At 38.7% G+C, this 25,159-nt stretch overlaps 2 protein-coding genes across 3 annotated transcripts in view; one reads left to right on the top strand and one right to left on the bottom strand.

Annotated features, from left to right (window-relative positions):
- The window catches only part of POGK (pogo transposable element derived with KRAB domain), a 27,277-nt gene extending 23,536 nt beyond the window's left edge, over positions 1–3,741 (top strand). For both annotated transcript variants that reach the window (XM_072648755.1, XM_072648753.1), the window contains exon 6: positions 1,637–3,741. The gene's annotated coding sequence lies outside the window, so the exon portion shown is untranslated. The remainder of the gene's footprint in view (positions 1–1,636) is intronic.
- TADA1 (transcriptional adaptor 1) lies at positions 3,724–25,159 on the bottom strand. The gene is made up of 8 exons (XM_072648756.1): positions 24,563–25,159; positions 14,654–14,745; positions 14,288–14,353; positions 12,575–12,672; positions 10,271–10,480; positions 8,553–8,704; positions 6,014–6,176; positions 3,724–5,666 (listed from the first exon to the last, which is right to left on the bottom strand). The coding sequence occupies exons 1-8, from the start codon at positions 24,634–24,636 to the stop codon at positions 5,514–5,516; spliced, it is 1,008 nt and encodes a 335-aa protein (XP_072504857.1). The 5' UTR covers positions 24,637–25,159; the 3' UTR covers positions 3,724–5,513.

Genomic DNA, 25,159 nt, shown 5'->3' with positions numbered 1-25,159 from the left:
TTTCGTTGGCTTGGGCGATACATTGGCAGATAGCCAAAATTCAGCCTGACCTCAATGAAAATGGAATCTATACTTCAGTGACTGAATTGAATTGTTTTATTTTCACCAGTACTAAGGGTCTTGTACTTTTGAACTACTGAAGCCCCACTTGGGAATCCAGTTTAATAATCTAGAATTATGGATTTCCTGTGTACATGGCACTATGCAAGTCCCTGAGGGATACAGAAAATTTAAATAAAACAGGGTCCTCGCTTCTTGCGTATATCGAATAACTAATACATTAGCTGTCATCTAAGGTGTTTTTAAAAATCATTTTGTTAATCACAATGGTGTACTCAAGGAGCAGGGTGAATGACAGGGATTTCCTGTAGTTCTTAGATATATCTGAACATCAAAAATAAAACATAGCCAAGGGCTATGTGAAAGAACTTTTTAAGCTCCAAAGTTGTTTTTTTTAACATATTTTTCTTAAGTAGGGCAATGGTGAGTACAGGTTGAGAATACAAGATTACAGGTCTTGAAGGATTATTTGAATGAGGAAGAACACTAACTTTAAAAGAAATGGGGAGCAGGATGCAGCAGAAGGCTGCCCCCTAGAAGGAAGGGTGATTCTTTTTACCTCCTGAAGTCGGAGCAGAGAAGAATTATACCAACAGAAATATAATCTCATTATATATTATTGTGTACTTGTCACACCTTCAAAACCATTTGAATAGTTCTCTCTTCTAAGAGCATTTTTTGAAGTCAGGGACAATCCCACTTTTCAGTGGGATGAAACAATATTGATACTTGGAATAACATTGATCCTTGTTAAACCTCTTGAAACATTAGTAGGAGTACCTGTCCTTGGTACTTCCAAATTAAATACACACCCTTGCTTTAAACTGTGTGGAACAGTGACCCATTTACCCAAATTAGTTCAGATTTTATGTCAGTGAACCAATAAAAAGCTGATTAGAGTTTAGGTTAGGGTAAGTGATCCCTACAACCTTAATGGTTCCAGGGAAGAAAAATATCTGGCTCATCTTAAACTATTCAAAACTCCTTTCTTATAGCATGTCTGAGTATGTATCACACCACTGGTCCTCTAACTTTAGTCTGTCTTGCCATCATCCTTGCCTCCTCTTTGCAGAACACATTCTTAAGATCGTCAGACTCTGAACCTAGCAAGCAGGTCTTATTCCTTCCTTTTGTTTTTTGCCTTTTTTTGCACCGGTCATAATTAATTTTCCAAGATAGGTACAGAATATTGCTGTGACTGTCTTTGCCTGCTAGACTTGGTCCCTGTCAGATGGATAGGGTCCATCCAGGGGTGATATGTGGTTGGACAGAGCAGAGAATCAGGGTGCATAGCGTCTTTGTCAGGTGTGATTTATGAGTTTTCATCTATCTAGATGTCTGTCATTTCTCATCACATCTTACATTCTTTTCTTTTGAGTTTAAAAAAACAGTGGAAGGAGAAGGGGGCAAAAAGAGAGATGTTAAGATGTCAAAGAATTTAACCTTTTCCCACAGCCCCATTTTGAAAGTCTGACCATGATTTTTTAAGAAAAAAAAATCATGAAGAACTTTGATCAAGTTTCTTTTCTTCTAAAACCAAGGACTGATTTATGCTTGGATTCTCTCTTTATTCCAGCAAGTGGAACTGTGAATGGAAACAACTGAGGAAGAAAATCCTCAGGAAGGTTCCAGGGATGCAGATGCACAGGAAACATCAGGAAAATGCCAAGTTGGTCAGAGAAGCCTGGGTAAGATGAGCCACGGGTGCATCCCCTCCCAAGAACACAGAGCCCTTCCCCTCAGGAGAGACATTTTCATGAGAGATTGGATGTGGAAAAGAAAAACTGAGCTTCTGTTCTGTCTGTGGCACTGTCCTGAAGATTATTCTGTGTGCCTACCAGAAGCAGTTTGTAAATATCATGGGTGACAGAGGCATTTCATGGAGAAAAGCCCATTTGTGCATCACCAGAAAGATCACATAGGAGACAAGCCCTACCACTGTCCTTGCTGTGGGGAAAACGTCAATATTATTTGTTTCATTCCGCCTTTGAGAATGTTCCCCAAATGCCATCCCACATCAATCACAAGTGGGGAGGCAGTTCTGTAGCTGCATGTAGTTATCACTTAGGATTTCTTCTTTATATGTTTTCTTCTCTTACTGGAAAAACCAGATACTATTAATGGCAAGATAAGGAAAGACATCCTGAACTGGTGCCGACGGATAAAATGCTCCTGTAGGCGATAAACTGTTAGGATGGAAGATAGAGATATTCTGTACTTAGTTATCCTCTCAAATTAGCAGGCAGCTAGACTTTTTCTAGTCTCAAACATTTGACTCTGGGGTATTTTCCCTATTATATTTAAAGCTAAGGCAGCAATCAATACAAAGGCTATTCAGGCTGCCAACAGTAGTTCCCATAAATTATCTACTGTATATGGTACAAAGTCCATGTACTTCTCTGTTACTCATTTTTGCTAGTTTCTTTAATAAGTTTTATTTTCATGAGTGCAGTGAGGGGACTTGGACCTTTGGCCACTGCCATTTGGGAACTTCAGTGTAACAACTCCACCTCTGCAAAAAGAGGTAGGATCATTTTATCTTTACAATTTTTAGAGATTTTCATCCCCACTTAAGTCAAAGGAGGTAGGAAAGCTTTAGTTTAAAGCTGCCTACATCTCACCAAGTGTAACAGAAGCTCATGGACAAAGCTAAAATTAGAAATGCTAATTTAATACCAAATCATATATCTAAATACCAGTTACCTTTTTCTTGCTGTTTTCTTAGCTCACTTTTCCACTGCTAGTAAACCGCTCTTGCCTTCCTAAAAATCCCTATTTCTGACCAGGGACTCAGGTTCTCTACAGGGACATAACCTTTCGAATGCCTTTTTCACTTATTTTTTCACCAGGAAAAACGGTGGATCCAATTCAGTCTAACTTCTTTCTTCAGGATAAATGACATTTGACTAAATTTCATTAATCTTCCTTTGAACTGCATTTTTGCAGAAGGCTTTTTCTCCCCTACAACATTTCTACATTCCCTCTCTTAACTCTGTTACTGGAACTGGCTTCCAATTCCAATCTCTTCCACATATCCCCTCCAATCTTAGCTAGTCTTACCCCCTTTATGTTACCCTAAATCATCTGTAACTGAGAGGTTATCTTGTACTGGGAGGTTCAAGAATTTTGTGACCTAAACTTCAGGATCATGGGTTAGAGGTTAGGTAATTTTTTTTTCCACTGGGAAAGCTGGGCAGTGAATTAATCAGCACTTGTTTCATTCTACGAACAATCCCTCCCATTTCTTCATTAGCATTTTTGGTGGTAGTTGTTCCAAACCCGTGATTTCCCTGGTGAAGGGAACTGTCCCCAGGGCAGCTCCCTCTGCCAGGGCAGATCTCAGAGAGCTGTCTAGAGCACTGAGAAGTGACTTGCCCAGGGTTGCACAGCCAGCAGCGGCCAGTTCTCTGTACCACACTGCCTCTCATCAGCATCTGACAAGGTGCATCATACCATATAATTCTCCTAGAGTAACAGTTCTAACGTCAGGGTTTTCCGGGGCTCCCATGTTCTTCCACTGATTTAATTATGATCTATGCCTCCAAGCCCCAACACTTTTACAGAACTATTACTTGTAATGACTGTAGCATACATTTGTTTTCCTGGACTCAGAATCAGATAGCTGAAATAGAAGGTAGGTAGAAATTAACCCCAACAATAAAATTTGATAATAAAAATAAAGACTGTGGTGCTTTTATTTCACTTAAGTTTTGTTGTCCTGTCTTCAGGATACTACACATCCTATTTCACTTTACATTTTATTCAGTCCTCAGGTTGGTGGTTCTGGCACAGCCATCAATAAAACAGTTTCAAGGAGTGACACTATTACCATGTGGCTTGAATGAGATTTTTGGATGTAAGGGGAAGAAATAAAATACTTGTGTCAAAATGTAATTTGGAAAACAAAGGGCTTTATGAGTGTTAACAGCTATGTACCTATGACATCATGTCAGTAAAGGAAACATCAAAATTTGTTTTTTATAAATGTTGATGAAAAAACTGAGATAGTCAGTGAACCAGTTTAATGACTTACAGAAAACCTATCTGTTTATGGTCCTCCCATTGAAAGAGCATAGAAACCTAGAATTAGCCTTCTTCCCATTATCTATCAAGTGTCCAGCCCTAATACAAGCCATACACCACCCTCAGAATGAATTAGAAGTCTCTTAGACAAGGTTTTTAAGTCTGCTAACCATCAACAGCAGTACTAAAACACTGAAAAACGTTGTTAAACTCTGGTTCTGTCTTTATAGCTATTAAACTATAGTCATTCAAGGAGACAAAGATTTAGATATGTACATCAGTAAGAAAAAAAAAGACTCTAAAACTCCAGAAATATTTTCCTATCCCAACTGAAAAGGACTTTTCACGCTTAAACTAAAAAATTCATTTTGAACATAGATTGTCCTGAAACACAGCATTTGCTTTGGACATCACAAAGCCGTCTTGTATATATGACTTTTAAAGTTCTGCCGAGAACACGTAAAGCAATGTAATATTCAGCCCTATGGAATCCAGGCAGTATTTGCCATGTTTGCCATTTTTTTAAAGAATTTCTCTTCAAGTCCCAGTTTGTAACATCAAAGGTTAAAACTATATAAGAACATTTATGGGTAAACCTATGTACATGTATACACACACAGATGTGCATATGTATGCATACAGCTGTATTTTAACTGGTCTGCCTACATCAATTCAGTTGTGAACAATTATCAGTTTCCAGGTGGCATCATGTGTGGGGGTGTGTGTGCCTGTGTGTGTGTGACTAAGGACTTGGCAAGAAGACTAGCTCTATGGAGAAATGTTAATTATGGAAGTAATTTGTTTATTACTGCATTCCCAAATAGTAGAAATTTTTTGATGCAAAGAAAAGGCATGTGGCCATCTGTGGCAATACTAACTTCAGGTTCTAGGGAGCTGAAGTAACTGCGTTATTAAGAGGCCATTTACATGATTTCAATATAACACTGGGGTGGTTTTTTTGATTTCTAAAAGTGCCTACACTGTCTTGGCTGGAATGTGGATCAACAGTCCTTCACTGCACACCTGGATCTTCCTTCGGATCATAGAAAAGAGGGTGTACAAAAGCTCTTCAAAGACAATTGCTCACAAACCAGGCAAAACAGCTGCAGGGCCCAAAGCCACATTCCAGCTAACCCTTGGTACTAAATTTCTCACAACCGAATCAGCTCTGAATCCCAACAGCAGGAACAGCATCTGCTTTGGGCAAGGGGGTTAACAGTGGGGGGGCGGCATCAGGAAGAGAAGGATCATTAACAGAGGTCAGGTTTGCACTACGGCTTCATAGCAGCACATAAATACATGTACACAAGTCATTTCCATAGGAAATGGTTACACATTGCAGATTTCAGTCTTGAAATGTAGACACAAAAAATCCAGTTCTAAGAATCGATCTGCTAAGAGTTCAACACCCTCGGATCTCAACTGCTGTATCAGCAGAGCAGCAGCCCCTCCCTAGATGCCAAACGTTGCCGATGAATTTTGTCCTGCTGAAGCTCCTCATGATTTGGATGCCAGAGTTTCATGATGATTCTTTCGATGTTCAGGGCATATACCGTATGTGTAGGAATCACTTCTCTGTGCACCTATAATTGAAATTTAAAATATTCCTAAATATTTGTTGGCACAGTTATTTTCTCTACATTAAAGATAAAACAAGGGACTCATACATGCTATGCAATTTAATATAGACTCAAACCAGAACCAGGAATAAATAAACCATTAGCGCTATCAGTAATTTTTAAATCTGAAAACTTGATAAATATAACTGATCAAAGAATCTTGGCACTGGCAACAGCTTCTGAGCAGTACTTCTTCCACAATACACCTGATACTTGGTGGTCAATGTGGAAGAGGTTGCTAAAAAGGCTTTTTTCAAGTGTACAGTGTAAATCTATAAATGCAACTTCGTATTAAGCAGGCACTGATTTACCTGTAAAGCTTCAAAAAGGTCATACATATTTACAGGAGGCAACGAAGCTGGCAAAGTATCCCCCGAGCAGGCTAAGAGGAGAGCTGCCTGCTGCTCAGCATCATCGGGAGGTGGGTGGGAAGCTGGATTTTGACCAGCAGAAGGAACTGAATATGCTGGAGGGCTGAAAGCAAAAACAAAGCATTCCTCACCAAAGATGCAGTCACTTGAGCAAATAGGATACAAGTTTGCTTTTTAAACATTCTTCTTCATTTTACAAGCAGAACCAACCTCCTTTCTATTTAATTTGTGTGAACTTGAATAGGCTCAATTGAAAGATGTTTTTAAGCAACTGCCCATTAGATTGGGAAAGCTCTTCTGTGCAGTTGTTTTTAGGTCAGTGCAAGAGTGCCTTTTTTCTGATCCAAATTAGTTTTCTCTATTTCTATCTGTTAACTTCATCAGTAACAACACAAAAATATTTTGTGCAGCTCTATTAAATTACTGACGCCTGACATGTTAAGAGCCCTACCTATCATAAAGACTCCATTCAGTACAGTCACTTAAGCAAATGGGATCTGTGTGTGCTTGTTATACATTATTCTTTATTTTAAAAGCATCTTTAACATACTCTGGACAACCAACCTCCCTATTTAATTTGTGTGCACTTGAACAGGTCACAGATAGAAAGACCTAGATATTTATATTTTGAAGCAGCTGCCTGCCAGAATCAGGAGGCTCTCCTGAGCACTGTTTTCAGGCCACTGCAGTAGTTCTTATGCTCCCTCAAATTAGATTTTTCTTCTCTATGTTCTTTAATGTTAACACTAACATATTTTATGCAGCTCTCTATTAGATAACAGATGCTTGAAAAGTATGAACCCTGCCTATTCTAGTTAGCCCCATTTGGTACAGTACTCTGAATATAATTGTATCTTTAACTTGTACTTTAAATCAGTATTCACTGGGTTTCCAGTAAGGACATGTAAAGCAATATAAAATTTGGTCTTAACCCTTCTAGTAGCTTGTAATCCAGATTAAAGAAATGGAATAAAGAGGAGTTGAAAATAAGATGTATTGAAGATATCAAAGATGGTTAGCTCTATGACTACAGAAAACAATTCAGGACTTTCTGTGATGAGAAATAAAGGCCAAGAAAAACAGATTTATCACAGTCCTTTGGTACCGTAAAAAAGAGACTAAGGGACTCTTAAGTACTCATTATACTAAACACTGGCACAATTTTGCATCCTGCATATAGCAGAGATCATTCTAATTATATTCTGAAGGGCAAGTAAGAAATATACTTGCAACTGAGAGGTTTGCGTCCCTCTTCAGATGAATAAGTAAAACTAACACAGAGGTCAGTTCAACAATTCATCAAATCATCCTGTCATCCTGACAAGCAGCTCAAAAGTAAAGCCACAGGAGGGACTCGGTGGGGAAAAGGAGGGAGACACTGCCCTCTCCAGGGCCACTGGTCTCAGTATTCAAGTTGGTGAGTGATGGCTTTCCTACTGAGGAAAAAGAAGAGCTTAGAAATTTTTTAAAAGGCTAAAACCAAGTTGATGCACCATTTGGTGCCAGAAGAGGATCAAAACAGCAGTCTAAGGACTGAGACTCAGAAGAAACTACAATATTTAAAAGAGTCTAAATATTCTGCTGTCTCTAAGATGGTGCCTCTAAATGGGTACTGGCTGGACACATTTTTTCAGCTCTATCATCTCTATCACACTCTCCTGCACTCATCCCTTTCATTACCTTATTCCCCTGCTTTATCTTATTATTTCATTTCCACCACTACCATCTCCTGACAAGCCTCCCTATTAGCATCTTGTTCTTTTCATCCACCCCTTTTCTCAACTCCCCTCAATGTGAACACTACCGAGAAAAAGATCAGTGCTCAGGTAGAAACCGAGCTGCTTCTAAAACTGATAAAAAAAAGAAAATATTACAATTTCTTTTTTCCAACATCTGAGAAAATGTATCATTTGGGAGGATGGCGTGCAGGGACAGTAGATGGATTGAGATATAAGAAACTCTCAATGGGTTCCAGAAAAAAAATGTATCTATAGGAAAAGGTACATAAGTACAATTAATCTGATAAAATAGTTTGACAGCAGTAGACCCAAGCCAGTAAAGAATGCAAAGGACAGGAAATATGAGGTGAAAACAGGTTCAGATCCTAAATTTCTACCATTCTGGAGGTAACTGCTGTGGACCATCCAACAGAGTATGAATTCTAAGAAAGACCCTCCATTCCACTCCAGATACTTTGGAGAAGAAGGGGATAAGGGGGATGCACAGCATAGGTACCATGTTACTACAGCAGTTAAACTCCAGAACATCACACCAAATATAAGATTTTTGAATTATGCTACTGAATGCAACATAAGGATGAAAAGAAAGGGAGATAAAGTGAGAGCTGTCCAAAGCATTCTGGCTAGACATGATAGTTAAAATAATCATCTATCTTTCAAGAGCTAGTCATTTTATCTCTTAGTCATTGAATAATGAGAGACCTTAAAAATGGGCAATCATCATTCAAAATTCCACTTACCATTCAATTAAGTTATTGTACGCTACTACACTGTTCTTTAGGTAAGGCTGTGGATTCACATTGCTACCAAATGCATATTTAAAATGACCATCTCGTAAACGGTAAGCTTTTCTTCTTGATACCACTGATGTCAGAATATCTTTAAGGTGATTCTACAAAGAAAAAAATAAACCCATGTAACTTCTACTTCTCTCCAAGAGGAAATCATAAAACTTTCACTGACCTCTTAACTACTATTAGGATTTATTAGGTGGGAAGTATAGGACAGACTAATTCATATTGGGAGTGATGTGAAAATTGATGGGACTGGTCACAGGAGCGACAATGAAAGCAGCTAGAGAGTGTAGGGCAAAGGAAAGAATGAAAATATTTTTCTTAGCCTTATTCTAAGGGTTAATTTGCTCTACACAAAATCTGATTTTCAAAGCGCTCCAAAAAATAAGAGCAACAACCTTAAAAACTCAATTTTATCCTTTCTCCCAAATCTAAGTCCACATAGGGTGAGCCAACCTTATTAGAGGGTTAAATACACTAAACACTGAGAAATGAATGTGGCCTAAAACTTCTTTTTATAAATTTTTTTCTTTTCATGTGTAAATATGGTTAGTTCACACAAACAAGACTTGTAAATCTTCTAAGTGGCCAATTTCACAGAATGGAAAGAAAACCTTTAGCAAAATACCACTGAACTTTATCTACATTTTAACACAAATGAGAGGCAACAGGAAATGAGCAACAGAGAAAAAGTCCCAATGAAAATTAAGTCCCATTTCCCCACTAGCAATAAGGAAAGATTTTCAAAGCAAAGCTTCATGCTAGAACCTGACTAGTCATAACCCTCAAATGGTAAATCAGTCATACTATGACACTTATGAAGCCAAACACCATTTAAAACCTTAAATATATTTTTTACAATTCTTTTTACAATTTTTTTTTTTACGAGGGTGGCCTATTATTGCTGGGAGATGGCAACTGAAAGGTTAAAAATTATAGTCATATCTACTGTGTAATTTTTATTAAAGAACGAAAGGTCTATCAAAAAGATCTAGAGATAAACGTAGAGAAAAACTTACTAATGAAATTGAGACATTCAATAAATGTGCAGCACATCTACTATGTTCAAGTCACTTAACAATGGGACAGGTCAAAAAAGATGGGCTAACCACCTCTGTAATCCTCTGGATCACCACCAACAGAACAGCATAGCCCTTTAACCACTTGCATTTTCACATAATTCTCACAATTTGATCTCACAACAACCCTGTAAGCAAGTCTTCATATCTCCATATCAAACATGAGAAAATGGAGGTTCAGGAAGATTAAGGGATTCTGCCCAAGGGCAAAGAGCTCAAAAAGCAGAGGAGCTGAGACCAGAACAGGAATCTTCTAATTCCTAATTCTGTATTTTTCCACTGATTGCCATTCTCAAAGAAACTAAATGTTAAGATTCCTGATTCAAAACTGCAAATTAATCAAGAATAAATATGCTTCTCTTGAAAGCGACCCTTCTAAAATTGTACAGAAATCTTTTAAACATTATCATTAGGAATAAAGATAATATGTTCCTTGACCATGATAAGGTAGTAACAAGGCTCTTAATCCTTAGAAATCACAAATTAGGGAGGCAGTTTTAAGTCTTACTCTGTAATGTCACCTTATGCTACAAACACTCTTCATATTAAAATAGGAGATACAGTATCTTATGACAACCACCTAACCTCCACTGCATATACAACAGCAGTCACAGCCTCTTCAGTGACATTGTCCAGCCCGTGCTCATATGCAGTTACTATCATTCTCCCTTCCAGCTGGCCCCGAGTAGGAAGCATCATAGTATGAGAACAAAGTTTCAAATCATCATCTTCTTGTGGATCCTTTGCCACAAACTGCTGGGCTCCTGACAAAGGATTCTGAGGCTGAAATCTATGCTGTGGGGTAAGAACAGATATCATTACTCGTAACAGTGATAATGTTGATTATCGCAACAGTTGTTAACACTGCTCAGAATGAAGCACAAACAGAAATGACCAACATAAATTCCCTCTGTATTTTATATAGACTCAAGTGTCCCAATACACCAACTATAGCTACGTATGTTCAAAGGAAAACTAAAGTAATCCTGTGTGCAGAATCCATCATTTCATAGCAATACTGAAGGCGTTACAAATAAACACAGCACTTTGTGAAACATAAATGACATTTTAGAAAAGTAATAGACATGCGTTATAGGAGGTTCTATCTTAAGTAGATGGCTATCGACTCAATTTAATTATTACTTGGTGCCTACAGCAGGCAAGGCCCTCCACAAGAAAACAGTTGTAGGTGTCAAGAAGAAAAGTACATAAAAGGGTTCTGAACTAAAATGACAAGAATATTTTTCCTAGGTTAGGCCTGTATGTCTGTAACTAAGTAACTAAGTTTCAAGAACATATATTATCAATGCTTTCATTAAATACTAAAAATGCCTGGATAACCAAATGTTAAAGAAATAGGAAGCCACTATTCAAAATTGAGGTTCTTAATCTTTTACCTGTCACAACTCCTTTGGAAATATGGTAAAGCTTTCTCAAAATAATGTTTTTAAATGCACAAAAGATGCATAAATGCTTAGGAATACAAAGGACAATTGTTTACTTCTGTTTAATATAATTTCAATATGTATTTCAATATATGCCAATATATTCAAATAAAGTTCAGAGACCCCAGGATAAAACCCCTTGATTTAAAAAGATAGATGAGTAAGTATATAAATATTTGTTGATCATGACAATCTATGAGGCTATCAAGAAAGAATCAAATCAATTCAACCAACATTTACTAAGTACATAATAAAGACAAAGCATTGGGGACACAGATAAAACTGAGAGTCCTCAAGAAGCTTGCATTCTACTGGAGGGGCACAACATAACATGTATGCAAATAAAGTACAAAGAAAACTGAAGAAGAAAAGAATGCCAACAAGTAGGTGAGAGCAGAGGGGGAACACCAAGGAAGGTTTCATGGAGCAGGACACTTCAGTCCTGATGAGGTTTCTGAAATGTGGACCTAAGGGATATATTCAAGGCATGAGAAATGGCTTGTGTGAAAGCATGAACATGGAAAGTCAAATTCAGGGAACAAGATTATCCACTGTGGTGGAAATGCAGAATCTATGAAGAGGGGTAATATTTCAGTCTGGACAGCTAGGATGAAGCCAGATTAGAGAAAACTTCAAATGGCAGACTAGGGAGTTTGTGTTTATCCTACAGACATGAAAAAATGAGTTAAGGCTAAGTCTATAAAATAAACAATTAAATAGTTATAGAACACTTTCTACCCTAAACAAGTTAATTACGAGTGCATACTACTCCTAAGATATTCACAATGATATCTGGGACAAAAGACACCCTTGAAACATATGTTAAATAGACCAGAGAAAGTACTGAAGTACTAAAACAAAATACACACATGAAAGATCACATTGAGTGTTAAGATTGAATCTAAAACACTGCAGCAAAGTGCAGGGGAAAGAGCAAGAGTGTAGGCATCTAGAAATTTGGGTCTCATCTCATGTTACTCACTAACCAGCCATGCAACACTAGACAAGTCAAGGTTCGTTTCCTCACTGAAAAGTAAGGGGACTGTCAGACTAGGTCTTTACGGTCCCTTTGCCTTTAAAAGATGTATGACTTGGCATGTTCAGAAGTTAATATTTAAGAGGAAGCAGAGAAAACAGGTTTTGCTTTTGGCTGACTAAATATTAACATAATCATATATACATAATAGTATATAATTATATATATAATATAAAACATAATCATTATAATAAATTGGGATGCAAATAATAAGAAAAAAGAATTACAAAAGTACATGATGTAGGGCAAACAAAGGCATATAAAGCCAATCACCACTCTGAAGCAAAGCAATGTTTTACACACCTCATTTCTTTGGAAAGACACTCCATTATTTTTAAAAAATGAAATGAAATTAGTTAAACCATGGTGTTAGCAATTTTAAACAAGCTCATTCAGAAAATAACTTACATCAAATTTCTGTCGAACTGAAGAAAGTTTTTTCTTTCCTTTGGGTTTTCCAGGCTTAGCTGCAGACCCTCCCGTCCAGGGTAAAGATCCAGCACCCTCTACACGGCAAGAAAACCACATGGATTCATAAACAACAATAAAGATACTAACAGCAATCAAATACACTTTTCTTAGAAAATATAAGACATGTAATAAAAAGGATTCTATATACTTGGATTCTAATTCTCTAAATCACTTAATTTCCAGGATCTCAGTTTCTGGACCTATCATTTCAGTGGTATAGGGAACTAATTCCCAGGTGAGAAAACTTCCTCCACCAATTCAGATTGGTACCCACTCTGCAATTTGTAGTCTTAGAAATCTACCTAAAGCCAGGGCTGGCAAACTCAAGCCAAGTCTGGTCCACAAAACTGTCTGCCACCTGTTTTTTGTACAACTGAGGGGAAAAAAAGATCTTTTACTTTTTTTAAAAGGTGTTTACCTTTTTAAATTTTTATTTTAAAATGTAAAAACCATTCTTAGTTTGAGCTATACAAAATACAAAAAGACCGGCCTAAAGCACTGAGGGTTAAATGACCTGCCAAAAGTCACACAGCCAGGATGCATTAGAGGTATAATCTGAACTCAAGTCTTCCTGGCTTTCAGGACAGCTATCTATCCAGTAAGTCAGCTTGCTCTATATAAGATGATTTTAACAGAAATTTGCCATTTGACAAAAAGTGTAAAAAAAAAAAACCAGATAAACAAAAACAAAGCTCTGCATAACTCTGGAAGAGCTACTGCCTCAGAACTTTATGGGCTACACAGAAAAGAGTTCCAGACAGCTAACCCTATCCTCTTTTTGTGAGGAGGCAAATGTTTAAAAAACGAAGATGCCAATGGAGAAAGGTAGGATGAAACATCAGTCCCCAGAGGATGGAGAATTGCGCTTTTGATGTTCCAGTTCTCAAACATTTGATTTACTGATAAAGAGACAAAAGGACACAAACGACCTAACAATCTGCCACCTTAACCTAAAGTAATCTGGAACCACCGCTTGCCATTTCTCCACCCAGATTTCTTTAGGTTCAAAGGGGAAAATTAAGGTGCCATGTCTTGCTTTGCATTGTGGTTTGTCTCCCACATGATCCTTTCATCTCCACCAACATCCTTTTAACAGCTGTCAACTGTAAGCAACTTGTGAGGCAGAGGACTGCTTTTTTTGTCTTTGCATCCTCAGTACTGAACATGGTGTGTAACACACAGCCATCACTCACTGGACCAACTGAATGTAGTCTGTACCAAACCTGAAAGCTCTGAACAACAACTCCAGATAAGGATACTTTTATTAAAGGAAAATACTGAGTAAAAATCCAACCTCCTGGAAGGTCTTGGGCTCTCCTAGACCACTACCACTTTACTCTCCACTTGACCAGTGCCTTCCCTAGAGCTGCTCCAAACATCCATCTCCTTCACTCATTCTCTACCTTTTTAAACCCCTGCACCTGAGCTTGATGTTACCCCTGGCGAACTCTCCTTATACTACCTTCTACACTAACTGCTTCACTTTTGAACCATCTACCTAAACAAAATAATGTCCAGGAAATAAACGAGAAAGAAATGGCTAAGTCTATGAAAAGATGAAAAAGGAGTAATTTTCCTGGATTGTGTGTGCTAAATGACTGCCACTCACCACTCCCCATCCCCCTCCAAAAAAAAATAAGTCCAGCTTACCTGGGGCAGAAACCAAAATCTGACAACGAGTGAGAATAGCCAAGAGGAAATCATTGTGGGAATGTACTGGAAAAGTAAAATTTGCCACAAATTAAATACACTACTACAAACACAAAAGCATTTACAACAACATAAGGCAACTACTAGGAAAATCTCAACTCTAAGAATTTTGGATTCTCTATGTATTACAATTCTAGTTTCTTTTCTCAACGCACATGTTTGAGAGGATAGCCTCATATACACTTAAACTAAAATATAACGCAGTAACATTAATAGACTTTGGCCTATTGTACTTCTTTGGTCCAGGGAAGAGAAGGGGAACAGAAACAACTTCCCAATAACTGAGACTTTTTTTTTTTTTTTTACCATTTTCCTGTGTGAGGAGCCGATGAGCTTCCAAGTCAAATTCTTCTTTGCTGATCTTCTGCTTGAACCACAATTTCAGGTTAGCCCAATATCTGCATGGAGGGGATGGAAACAAGAAGAACCACAGATTCTGATTCTTGGCAAGATTTAACTTTTTGCCTGCCCTAGAAAGTATTATCTTATGAACACCACGAAAAGAACTTAAGAATACTTAACTCAAAACAGAAAGAACACTTCTATCAAATGTTAGACCTTGACATATTATGAAAAAAAGAGTAAAAAACAAAACAAAAACAAAAGTGAAGACAGAATTTAGTTCTCAAAAAGCCAGAGCCATCATGTTACTCCCTTACATCTTTCTAATGCTTTATATTCCACATTTAATATTTATATCTGAATGAGATGATTAAACCAAACGAAATCAGCCAGGCATTTAGCTAAATAGCTCAAATGCTGGATTTCAAAACATCCCAAAGCAATCAGTTTTGAATTTCTGAGGAGCTGCAGGTAAAGTATTTTAAACACTGAAAAAAGTCAGCTCCACTCCTAGAAGTGGAAAGTAGAAGCAAATTTATATAGACTTTTATTTCCTAAATCATTACTAGAAATAATGAAAACTCTTTAAATTATATGACAGGAGAGAATTTTTATATTAATGCCCATCTAGCTGTAAACTTTAGTTGTTATTCCTTACGTTTAGGCTAAGATTCCTCCAAAAGGCAATTTATGACCAAGCTTAAATGGATCTTTACCCAACTTTGTAATATCTATATGAACTCCTGAAAGTTCTGCATGAAGACTTGTACGAAGATGATGTCGTGGACTCAGATTGTCATGCAACCTGAAGAAATTATCCCTCAACCTTGGTTCCCAGTCAGAACAGACTGCCCCGCTGCTGTGACCCCAATTTGAGTATCTCTCTTTCTCTAAGAATGTTGTTATTCTTCAAGGATCAGCTCCATGAGGCCCTCTCTGATTCTTTAGTTGTTATTCTTTTCCTGGTCTCAACTTACATTGTATTTATTTGTTAAGAGTCATATTCCAGTAGAAAAAACACTACATTTGGAAACAGCAGAACCTGGGTTCAAGTCCTAGCCTTGCTAACACCTTGGGCAAATCACTCTCTGTACCCAAGTGTCCTAATCTGTAAAATGAAAGGGTTAGTTAGATTAGATCAACAATCTGAACTTCTAATCTATGGATAGATTTTGGGGGCCCATGAATCTGGATGGAGAAAAATATATCTTTATTCTAATATAATTGGTTTCCTTCACCAGAATGCCAAAGGCATCTGTGACACACAAAAAAAGTTAAGAACCCCTGGACTACAGGGTCTACCTATAAAAGTATGATTTCTCTACATTAACAATGTCAAATTCAAAAAGCAGAGTCATACATAAGGATATCTGTAGACACATGTTGACTTAGAACACCCTATGTTGACATTTTTTATGTTTTATTATATTTTTATTTTGTTAAATATTTCCCAATTACTTTTGAATCTGGATCACTAAAGGTCTTTTGGACACCTGTCCAACCCTAAATCTTACTCTCGAGGCTCTCTGCTCCTTAATGGCAAAAATAGTTAATTTTTTTATCTTTTTCTTTCCAGTGCCTTGAATACAGAGGTACTTTTGATACAGGTTTGTTGAATTGAAATTTGCATTTTGAGACCATCTACCACTTTTTACCTGCTATTCATTAACTGATGGAAATATGAACATCAACAATAGAAGCTTATACACATTTTTTAAAAGATGGGAAAATTATGAAATAACTGCATGCAGTTTCATAAAAAAAAAAAAAAAAACCCAAAGCTATAATATGACAATTATCCCCACTCCTATTCTCATTCCTATTCTCAAAGGGCTGAAAGGGTAATGTCAATTTTATAAGATGGGGTCATATAGCTCTGACAACAGACTACCTATTCATTTCTTTGTACTCCAAAATGGCACTACTTGTACCTAAAAAATACAGAACTGACTAGTTGTTTGATTGGTTTATTCTGTTTTGGTCTTCAGCTATGCTGGGTTACAAACTGTCCACAATGGATCCATAACAACATTTTTAGACCCTAATATAAAGAATCACACAATTTTAGAATGAAAAAAGAACTTAGAGATGGTCTAGTCCCCACACCCTCTTTATATGGATGAGAAAACAAAGGCTCAAAGTCAGTTGAGTTGCTTAAAAGCTGCAGGGACAGCGAGTATATTGGGACGAGTCTCAACTCCCAATCTAGTGTCTTTCTGATATAAAACCCTGCCTCATTTGTAAGGAAAAAGTGAAAGAAAACCAAAGCAACAAGGATATAGATAATAAGGTTAACATAAAGTGGGCAGGGCAGATTACACCTCTAATTAGGAGCCAGTTAATTCTGAGGAAAACAATCAGGAGAACTTTAAAAGCAGCCTGCCTCAAAAGTTTTGATTAGACAAGGTCAGAAAAAGGCCTAAGCAAGAGAGAAAGAACTCGAGCAAGAGAAACGGGTTCTACCATAAAGGGTTTGGGTATTTTTTCATTCCTCTAACATCAGAGATAACATTCAGAGTCTTAAATATTCTGTGATCTCAGATGTTCAAAGGTTTTTAAACCAGTAAGAACATCTGGAGAAATCAGGTATCATCTATCATCAATCCCAACATGGAATGTTCAAAGTTTGTGGGGGAAGAGTGGGAAGAAGGAAAACACCAAGAATTTTTAACTAACTATATTATTCTATTGAAATTAATCTCTTAATTTTGCTTATGTGTATATGGATGATAATTTCTAGAATTTGTCTTTCATACTAAAGACAGGGTTAGGTAAGATTTTTAGGTGTATATGCATGGAAAACTCTAGAATTTATTTCTTTTAATACGGAATACTAAACCAAGAGGTACAGGGATCAGAAAAGTCTCAGAACACCTTACTTGTCATTTCAGTCTGCTGAAAGGCAAATTAAGAGAAGGAAGGGCTTCTGAATTTAGAACTACTAGTAAAGTTATGGGCTTTTTGGGAAACCAAGCCCTCTATGGGATAAGGAAGTCTCAGTTCTTTGACATATGGCAATTGCCAAATATTTAATGACTGAAGTTTATGCTTTGGCATTGAGTCTTTTTAAATCTTTATTCTAATGGCTGTATTCTACTAGTCGGCATTACAGGTAAAGGCTCCCCCCATCTTTTATCATATGTATTACTACAGTTATACCTGTGATCACATTAACACACGTATTTTGAAAATAGGAGGAAGGGAGAAACTTTCACATATCTATGGTTATGTCATGGACTATACTTGACAAAGACACTGGAGTGGTTTGCCATTTCTTTCTCCAGTGGATTAAGGCAAACAGGTTAAGTGACTTGCTCAGGCTCAAATAACTAGTCAAGTGTCTGAGGCCGGATATGAACTCAGGTCTTCCTGACTCCAGGCCCAAAGCTCTATCCACTGAGCCATCTAGCTGCTCCTTGACAGGTATATGGATGAGCATGATATAAGATGAATAGGTGCAAAGAAGGTATTCAAAGAACTTTGGAAAAATTTGAAGGGGAAAGAGGTGTACACAGGAAGAAGAGATAGCAGATGACTTGAGAAGGGAGAGAATGATTTTAAACAGACCAAGATGAGGAAGGAACATATCCCCTCATGACATGAAGAAATATTTATGCAAATGCACTATACAAAAAGTCAAGGAGATTTTATCAGCATTCTCCCTCTCGGAGATCCCACTCACATGGTTTCAAGTAATAACTTTATGTAGATGACTCCTACATTTATATCATCGAATCACAGACTTAGAGCTGGAAACTGCTTCAGAAGTCACCTCTTTAAACTCCCTCATTTCACAGAGGCCATATTAAGCAATATGACCAAGATCAAACTGGTAATTAAATGGCAGAGCTTGCAAAGTGGCAGGACTTGACCCCAGGCCTCTGACATTTAAAGTCCTTCCATTGTACTCTACTGCCTAACCATCTTGGACTCATGAGTTACAAATGAATTTCTTATTGTACTTCTGTGTCTGCCTGGATCACTCACTGCTTCCTCAAACTCAACGTGTCCACAACCAAATCCTCATCTTTGCTGCTCCTGAATTCCCTTTCTTTTTATTAACCACCATTTCCCCCCATCACACGTAAAATGTTGACTCTTCTTTCTTTCTCACTCCATCCCCATCTAATCCTCCATACTCTCCTTGTGAGCTCTCCCAAATATGCACACTCCTTTCCATTCCCAGTGCCACAGTCCTTGTTTCAGGCTTCATTACCTATTGAATGAGCTACTTACTGCAATTGCTTCCTAACTAGTCTTTCCCCACTGAAATCCATCCTACTCACAGCTGCCAGAATTCTAATGTACAATTATAATCATATCAATCCTCTGCACAATCCTCCCCTCTCCTCACAGAATACAAACTGCTAAGAGCTTAGCATTCCAGATTATTTTACGTGACTTTCTTTCATTTAAGTTATACTCTGCTCCCCCTGGATTTCACCAGAGATGACCCTGAGCTAGGGAAATAGAGGCTTGCTTATATTAGTGATTTGATTCACCTCGTTCCCTACTCCGAGATTCCCCTCTTCCAATCTATGCCTGTGGAAATCCCACATTTTTCAAGGCACAGCCCAAATGCCACCTTCTTCATGAAGCTCTCTCCTTGTTAGGTCCAACCCTCAAAGAGAGTGCTCAGCTAACAATGATCCTTCCTTTTACTCTCAATGGGAAGGGTTTAAAGGGGGAACAACATATACATCTAGAAGGGTATAAAAGTCTTCTAAATTAAGACAGAAATAAAAGGGCAATGGATGGGGTGGGGAGAGCAAATAAGGAAGGGACTCTTATACGGGTGGGTACGTTAAGGAATAGGAGGACCAGGTAGTCGGTAGAAGTAAAGCAGAGGAGTGAGGAGGGATAGGGTAAACAGGATGAGAAGGATAGTAAAGAAAAGTAGGAAGAAGAAAAATACACAAGTAATTATAGCTTAGAATGAGAATGGGATGAATTTACCTATAAAAGAGAAACAGCAGATTAAAAATTTGAATTCAACAATATGTTGTTTTCAGGAATATGACAGATACACACGAAGATAAAATAAAGGGCAGGGGTGGAATTTAGTATGTAAAAAAAAAGAATAGTAATCATAATCTCAAAGTTAAAGTTAAAATAGACTTGATCAAAAGTGAAAAAGAGAGAAACTATAACTATGTGTCAGTAATATTATTTAATATTGTTTTAGACCATTTAAAATACCTAGACAGCATAAAATACCTGGGCGTATATACCTGCCAAAACAGATACAAGAATTATATGAACATAGACGTAAAACACTTATTATAAAATTAACTCAGATCTAAATAATTAAAGTAATATTTATTGCTCATGGATAGGTAAAGTCAAAATAACATTTAAAAAGACAATTTTACCTAACCAATTTGTTCAATGTCATCTCAATTAAATTACTACAAAATTATTTTACTGAGTTAGAAAAAATAATAAAGTTTATTTGGAAGAAAAAAAGTAAGGAACTTCAAAGAAACCAGGGAAAAAAGGTATAAAGGAAGTAGATTCAGCAGTATTAGACCTTAAACTATATTATAAGGCTAGAGCATTACTGAAGTGTAAAAAGATGATTTCAATTACTTTAAATTAAAATTTTCTTGGACAAATAAAACCTATGTAGCCAAGACTAGAAGGAATGCAGTAAATTGGGGGGAAAATTTTTCATAGGCAATCTCTCAGACAGCATGTGACTGGGTTGAGATATTGCTAGGAAATGATGAGCTTGTTATTTAGAAAAACATGGAAAGACTTGGACTTATGAAGATGTTATCCACCTTCAGAGAAACAGATAAGAGGAAATAAGCATAGTATGGTCTTACATATATATGTAGGACTGCATATGTGTATATATGTGTATGTTTATAGATATCTATGTATGTGCATGTGTGTATATGTATATGCATATATGTATGTGTCTATCTTCATGCTTAATTGTAGCCGCCTTTAGGGTGGTTGGGGAGTGGGGGAGGGAGGAGGAAAAACAAAGTAGAAAGTCCGCAGCAGAGAACAAAAGAAAACCAACAAAGAAAACAAATGAAGCATTTATTATACATGTTTTCTTGAAAGGGAAATTTATTGTTCTCTTATGATCTGCCATGTACAGGACAATTTTTTTCTTCGCTCATTTTACATTTAAGTTTAAAACAAAAAAAATTTAGGGAGGAAAAACGTGATCCTTCCTTACTCTGATTCTAGTCTATCTTTCCAGGATAATTATATATTACTTCCCCTCTATGCTCAAACTAAACTATTCTACACTCCCCATAAACAACATTTCATCTTCCAAGTTCATGCCTTTGCACAGGTGATTCTCCTCCTCACCTATAGTCATAAAACCCCTAACTCCATTCAAGGTTCAAGTCAAACACCACCTCCTTCAAGAAGCCTTTTTTGATTTCCCACAACACATATTCCCAAATCAATGAATGCTGATCCTGCATATGTTTTCTATTTATTTATCTGTGTATACACACTGCAAAGAGCTAGGTGGCACTGTGGATAGAGTGCCAAGCCTGGAATCAGGAAGACTAATCAACTCATCTTCCTGTTTCAAATCCTGTCTCAGACACTACTTGAGTGACCCTTGAAAAGCCACTTAACCCTATTTGCCTCAGTTTCCTCATCTGTAAAATGAGTTGGAAAAGGAAATGGCAAACCACTCCTGTATCTGTGCCAGGAAAACCCTAAATGGGGTCACAAAGAGTAGGACACAACTGAAAACAACAAAAATGCACCCATCTTGTCCTACTTCCTATTGTATTTATCTATGCCTTAAACTGATATTCCCTACTTGAATATTCTCTCCAAGAGGACAGAAATCTATATTACTCATATCTGCACCATTGTCAGCAACTGCACAGGGCTTCGCCAACAATTACTCACAATTATATGGAACTAAATTTTATAAGGCACTTTTCTCACCAAAAACAACACCTCCCCCCCCCAGCAGGTACTTCAGTTATCACCCCCAATTTACATATGAAGAAACTTTCACTCAAAGTTTGAATAAAGAGACCTGCCCAGGAATAAAAGTCTATTTCGTGTTAAACACCTAAACTACACTAGGCCCTAGGACACAAAGACAAAAATCAGAAAGTCCCTATCCCCAAGGAGTTTCTTAAACATGTTTTTCCTCCCACAATGCCACTGCTGCTCATCCTCAAAGCCAAACTTCCAGAGACGCCCTGCCCGAAGTTAAAGCCCTCAGCTCCCAACTGCCTGCTTCCTGCTTCCAATTTCTGCTCAGAGAACTGTAATAAAATAACACTACCATTGCCATTGAAAGGGCCAATCAATTGATTACCCTATTGTCTCATTTACCATCTTTGGGACTTCTTAGACCAAAACATCCTAACTTGATCTGCCCCTATCTGAATGTAAGCTCCTTGAAGACAGGTACTCTCTCACTTTCATATTTGTATCCCCAGGACAAGGAGCCCCCTTTGACCTGGATTCTGCTGCAACGCATCTTGTCCACCTGTTGTATGTAGTTTTGTCAAGCATACATCTCCCCGCTCCCTTAATATTTATTATTAGTTACTTAATATGTTCAATTATTACATCTTTCAAGGAATTGTGAATAATTTTGATGTAAAGATGAGAGATACATGTTTATATATGCATTCACACACATATATGTACTGTGTTAGGCTCAAGGGCCCAGAATTAAAGAGGAGAATGAAAGCAGGCCAGATTGCTTTAAAAAAAAAAAAAAGGTTCAAGCTCTTCAAAGTTTCTGATGAAAACAAAAGCCCACCTTGTCACTACTATTTTGCCCAGCAGCAGGGCAATCAGATACAAAATATTATGGTTGGCACAGCGGAGAGAGCGACCAGCCTGGAGTCAGGAAGATTCATCAGGAGTTCAATTTTCATCTCAAACACTCACTTAGCTGTATGATTCCGAGAAAGTCACTTACCCTGTTTGCTTCAGTTTCTTTGTCTGTAAAATAAACTAGAGAAGGAAATGGCAAATCACTCTAGTGTCTTTGCCAAGAAAACCCCAAATGGGGTCATGAAGGAGTCAGACACAACTGAAATGAATGAACAACAAAAATCCCATCAGACTAAAAAAGTGCTCCAGTGCATGGACTAATTTTTAAAATGCCTTTGTCTGTATCCTCAGCACATTGCTGGGGCTTACAGTAGGCACTTAATAAATGCATTTTGCTACAGAGAGCAATGGACAAAGGTACATGGTGAGTGTCAGCAGAGTGCAACACCTTACGCCACTGGAATGCTATAGAAGAAGAGAGGACATGGTGGTCCCAAAGGTGCGTTCGTTCTTTGCTGCCAAAGACGACCATCCCATCAGAGGGCTGTGCAGGTCACCAGCCTCACTTCTCCTCCAGAGCCATCTGAATCCAGTGACCAGATATTCATCAGGATGATTGGAGATGACCCAGGATGAAGCAATTGGGGTAGTGACTTGCCCAAGGTCACACAGCTAGTGAGTGTCAAGTGTCTGAGGTGAGATTTGAACTCAGGTCCTCCTGACTCCTGCACTGGTGCTCTATCCACTGCACCACCTAGCTGCTCTTAGGTAAACTTAAGTGAAGGATGACAGATGAACAGCCAGTGTTCCACTAGCACCCCACTCACTATGTCTGGAGAATGGAGGAAAGTCTTCAGAACGCTGTACAAGAATTGCAGGTTATGTCTTCCAATTCTGCAGCACTAGAGGGATTTACTGAATCAATTACACGACAACTCTATCTGAATATCCTCAGCACTGCACTTATCTGAACTGCAGTAAACACTAAATAAATGCTTTTTAAAAAAACCCATTCATTCACTCATTCAAATGAACAAAAGAGCAGTACTTTCAACAGAACAAGACTTCCGGACTCCTGGCATTATAAGGCTACCATTTAAAAAGTTTTATTTTAAGTCTTGATAGGCAGTCTGTCTGAAAAGTCTCAGTGCCATTATAAGCTCAAACTTGACTCCACCACACTAAGACTTTTGGGACAGGCTCCATAGTCCTAGTCGTCAAGGATGGGAAGGCTACGTTTGGAAGGGAAAAGAAGGGCTGGATTCTAAGCTCCCTAGGGGCAGGGACTGACAGCTCAGGGGGAGGGAGGGGCAATGAAGGACAAGGGAATAAACCTTCAGACTATGCCTACTAAGGGCCAGGCCTTTACAAATATCTCATTCGAAAATATATAAAAAAGTGTGTTTATAATATATCTAGCTATTATTCAAGCGCTCTGTAAACCTTAAAGAGCTATATAAAGGGGAATGAAATAAGTATTTCCTACGACGTGCCAGGCTCTTTACTAAACGTGTTATACTAATATTATTTCATTCAAAATCTATGTAAAAGTGTGTTTGTTACCTATTTATCAAAGCACTCTGCAAACCTTAAGGTGCTATATAAGGGTGAAGGTAACAAGCATTTATGTAACACCTACTATATGCCAAGTACTGTACTAAACACTTTTTTAAAAAATCTCATTTCACTTTTCTGTAAAAGGGCATTTGTAACATATGCGAATGCCGGCTATTATTAAATCACACACCCAACCTCAAAGCGCCGCACACAAGCTAGGTGCCGGTATGGCTGTATTTATACGGCATTATGGTAACAATGACCATTAATCCTCTAGTCTCATCTCGGGCCTCGCCAGTCTTGGGGTCCGGCCCCACAGGAGGGTGGGGGCTGATGGGAGGGGATGCTGCCCGACGTTGCCATGGAGACGCCGCCGGCCCCACCCCCACCCCGCGGGCCACAGGGAGCGAGCAGCCAGGCCTGGACGGGGAGCGGAAAGAGAAGGGCCGGCAGCGCCCGCGGAGGGCGTGGGGGGAGAAGGGGTCCGCGGCCAGGCCGGGGCGGCCCGAGAGCGGCAGGAAGGGCCGTACTCACTGCTTCACGTTGTCGCCCAGCGCCTCGCTCAGGTTCTTCTTGGCCGCCTCCAGCTCGCTCACAAAGGTCGCCATCGCCGCCCGGACTCCCAGGGCGCGTGTGCAGCGGCAAAAACCAATCCGAGGAGCCTCGGGCTCGGGAGGCCGAGGCTGCTTCCGTCTCCCGCCTCCCGCCGAGCCAGAAAGCCCTCCTTTCTTTAGTTCTCGTAGCTTGCTTCCTTTCTCGCGAGAAATACGAAGGCAGACGCGTACGTGCGCGCGTGTACGTACGTGCGTGCGTACCCCCAATCCTCCCCACTCTCCCCGCCCCTCCGCATCACGTGACCGATTTCACCCTGCTGGTCAGTTCCTCTGCCTTGGCCGCCTCCTCCTCTTCCACCTGCAAGCCTCTCTCTCGTACTGCAGCGCCACCTGCGGGGCTGGAGCTGCCGATCGCTGCCATTTGCCCTCTGCGCTGCCAAGTTAGAGCATCTCCTGCCCTGTTCTGTCTGAATGGCTTCCAGGAGGCTCCTTCAAGCCTACACCCCGAACTTGGAATAAGCTCTTAGAGCTCCCAAATGACGCTTTTCTTTGCAAGCTCTTCCAGCCGCAGGTCTAC

This window comes from Notamacropus eugenii, chromosome 2, assembly GCF_028372415.1.
Source record: "Notamacropus eugenii isolate mMacEug1 chromosome 2, mMacEug1.pri_v2, whole genome shotgun sequence".
NCBI lineage: Eukaryota > Metazoa > Chordata > Mammalia > Diprotodontia > Macropodidae > Notamacropus > Notamacropus eugenii.
The sequence above is the reverse complement of the archived record's forward strand: the minus strand, read 5'-3'. Positions and strand labels throughout refer to the sequence as shown.

Excerpts from the sequence above, each read along its gene's own strand:
- TADA1 (XM_072648756.1), bottom strand. The coding sequence starts at position 24,636 with ATGGCGACCTTTGTGAGCGAGCTGGAGGCGGCCAAGAAGAACCTGAGC. Across the intron at positions 14,354-14,653 it reads GCTCCTCACACAGGAAAATG|TACATTCCCACAATGATTTC; the intron begins GTAAAAAAAAAA and ends TTACTTTTCCAG. Across the intron at positions 12,673-14,287 it reads GATTTTGGTTTCTGCCCCAG|AGGGTGCTGGATCTTTACCC; the intron begins GTAAGCTGGACT and ends CTTGCCGTGTAG.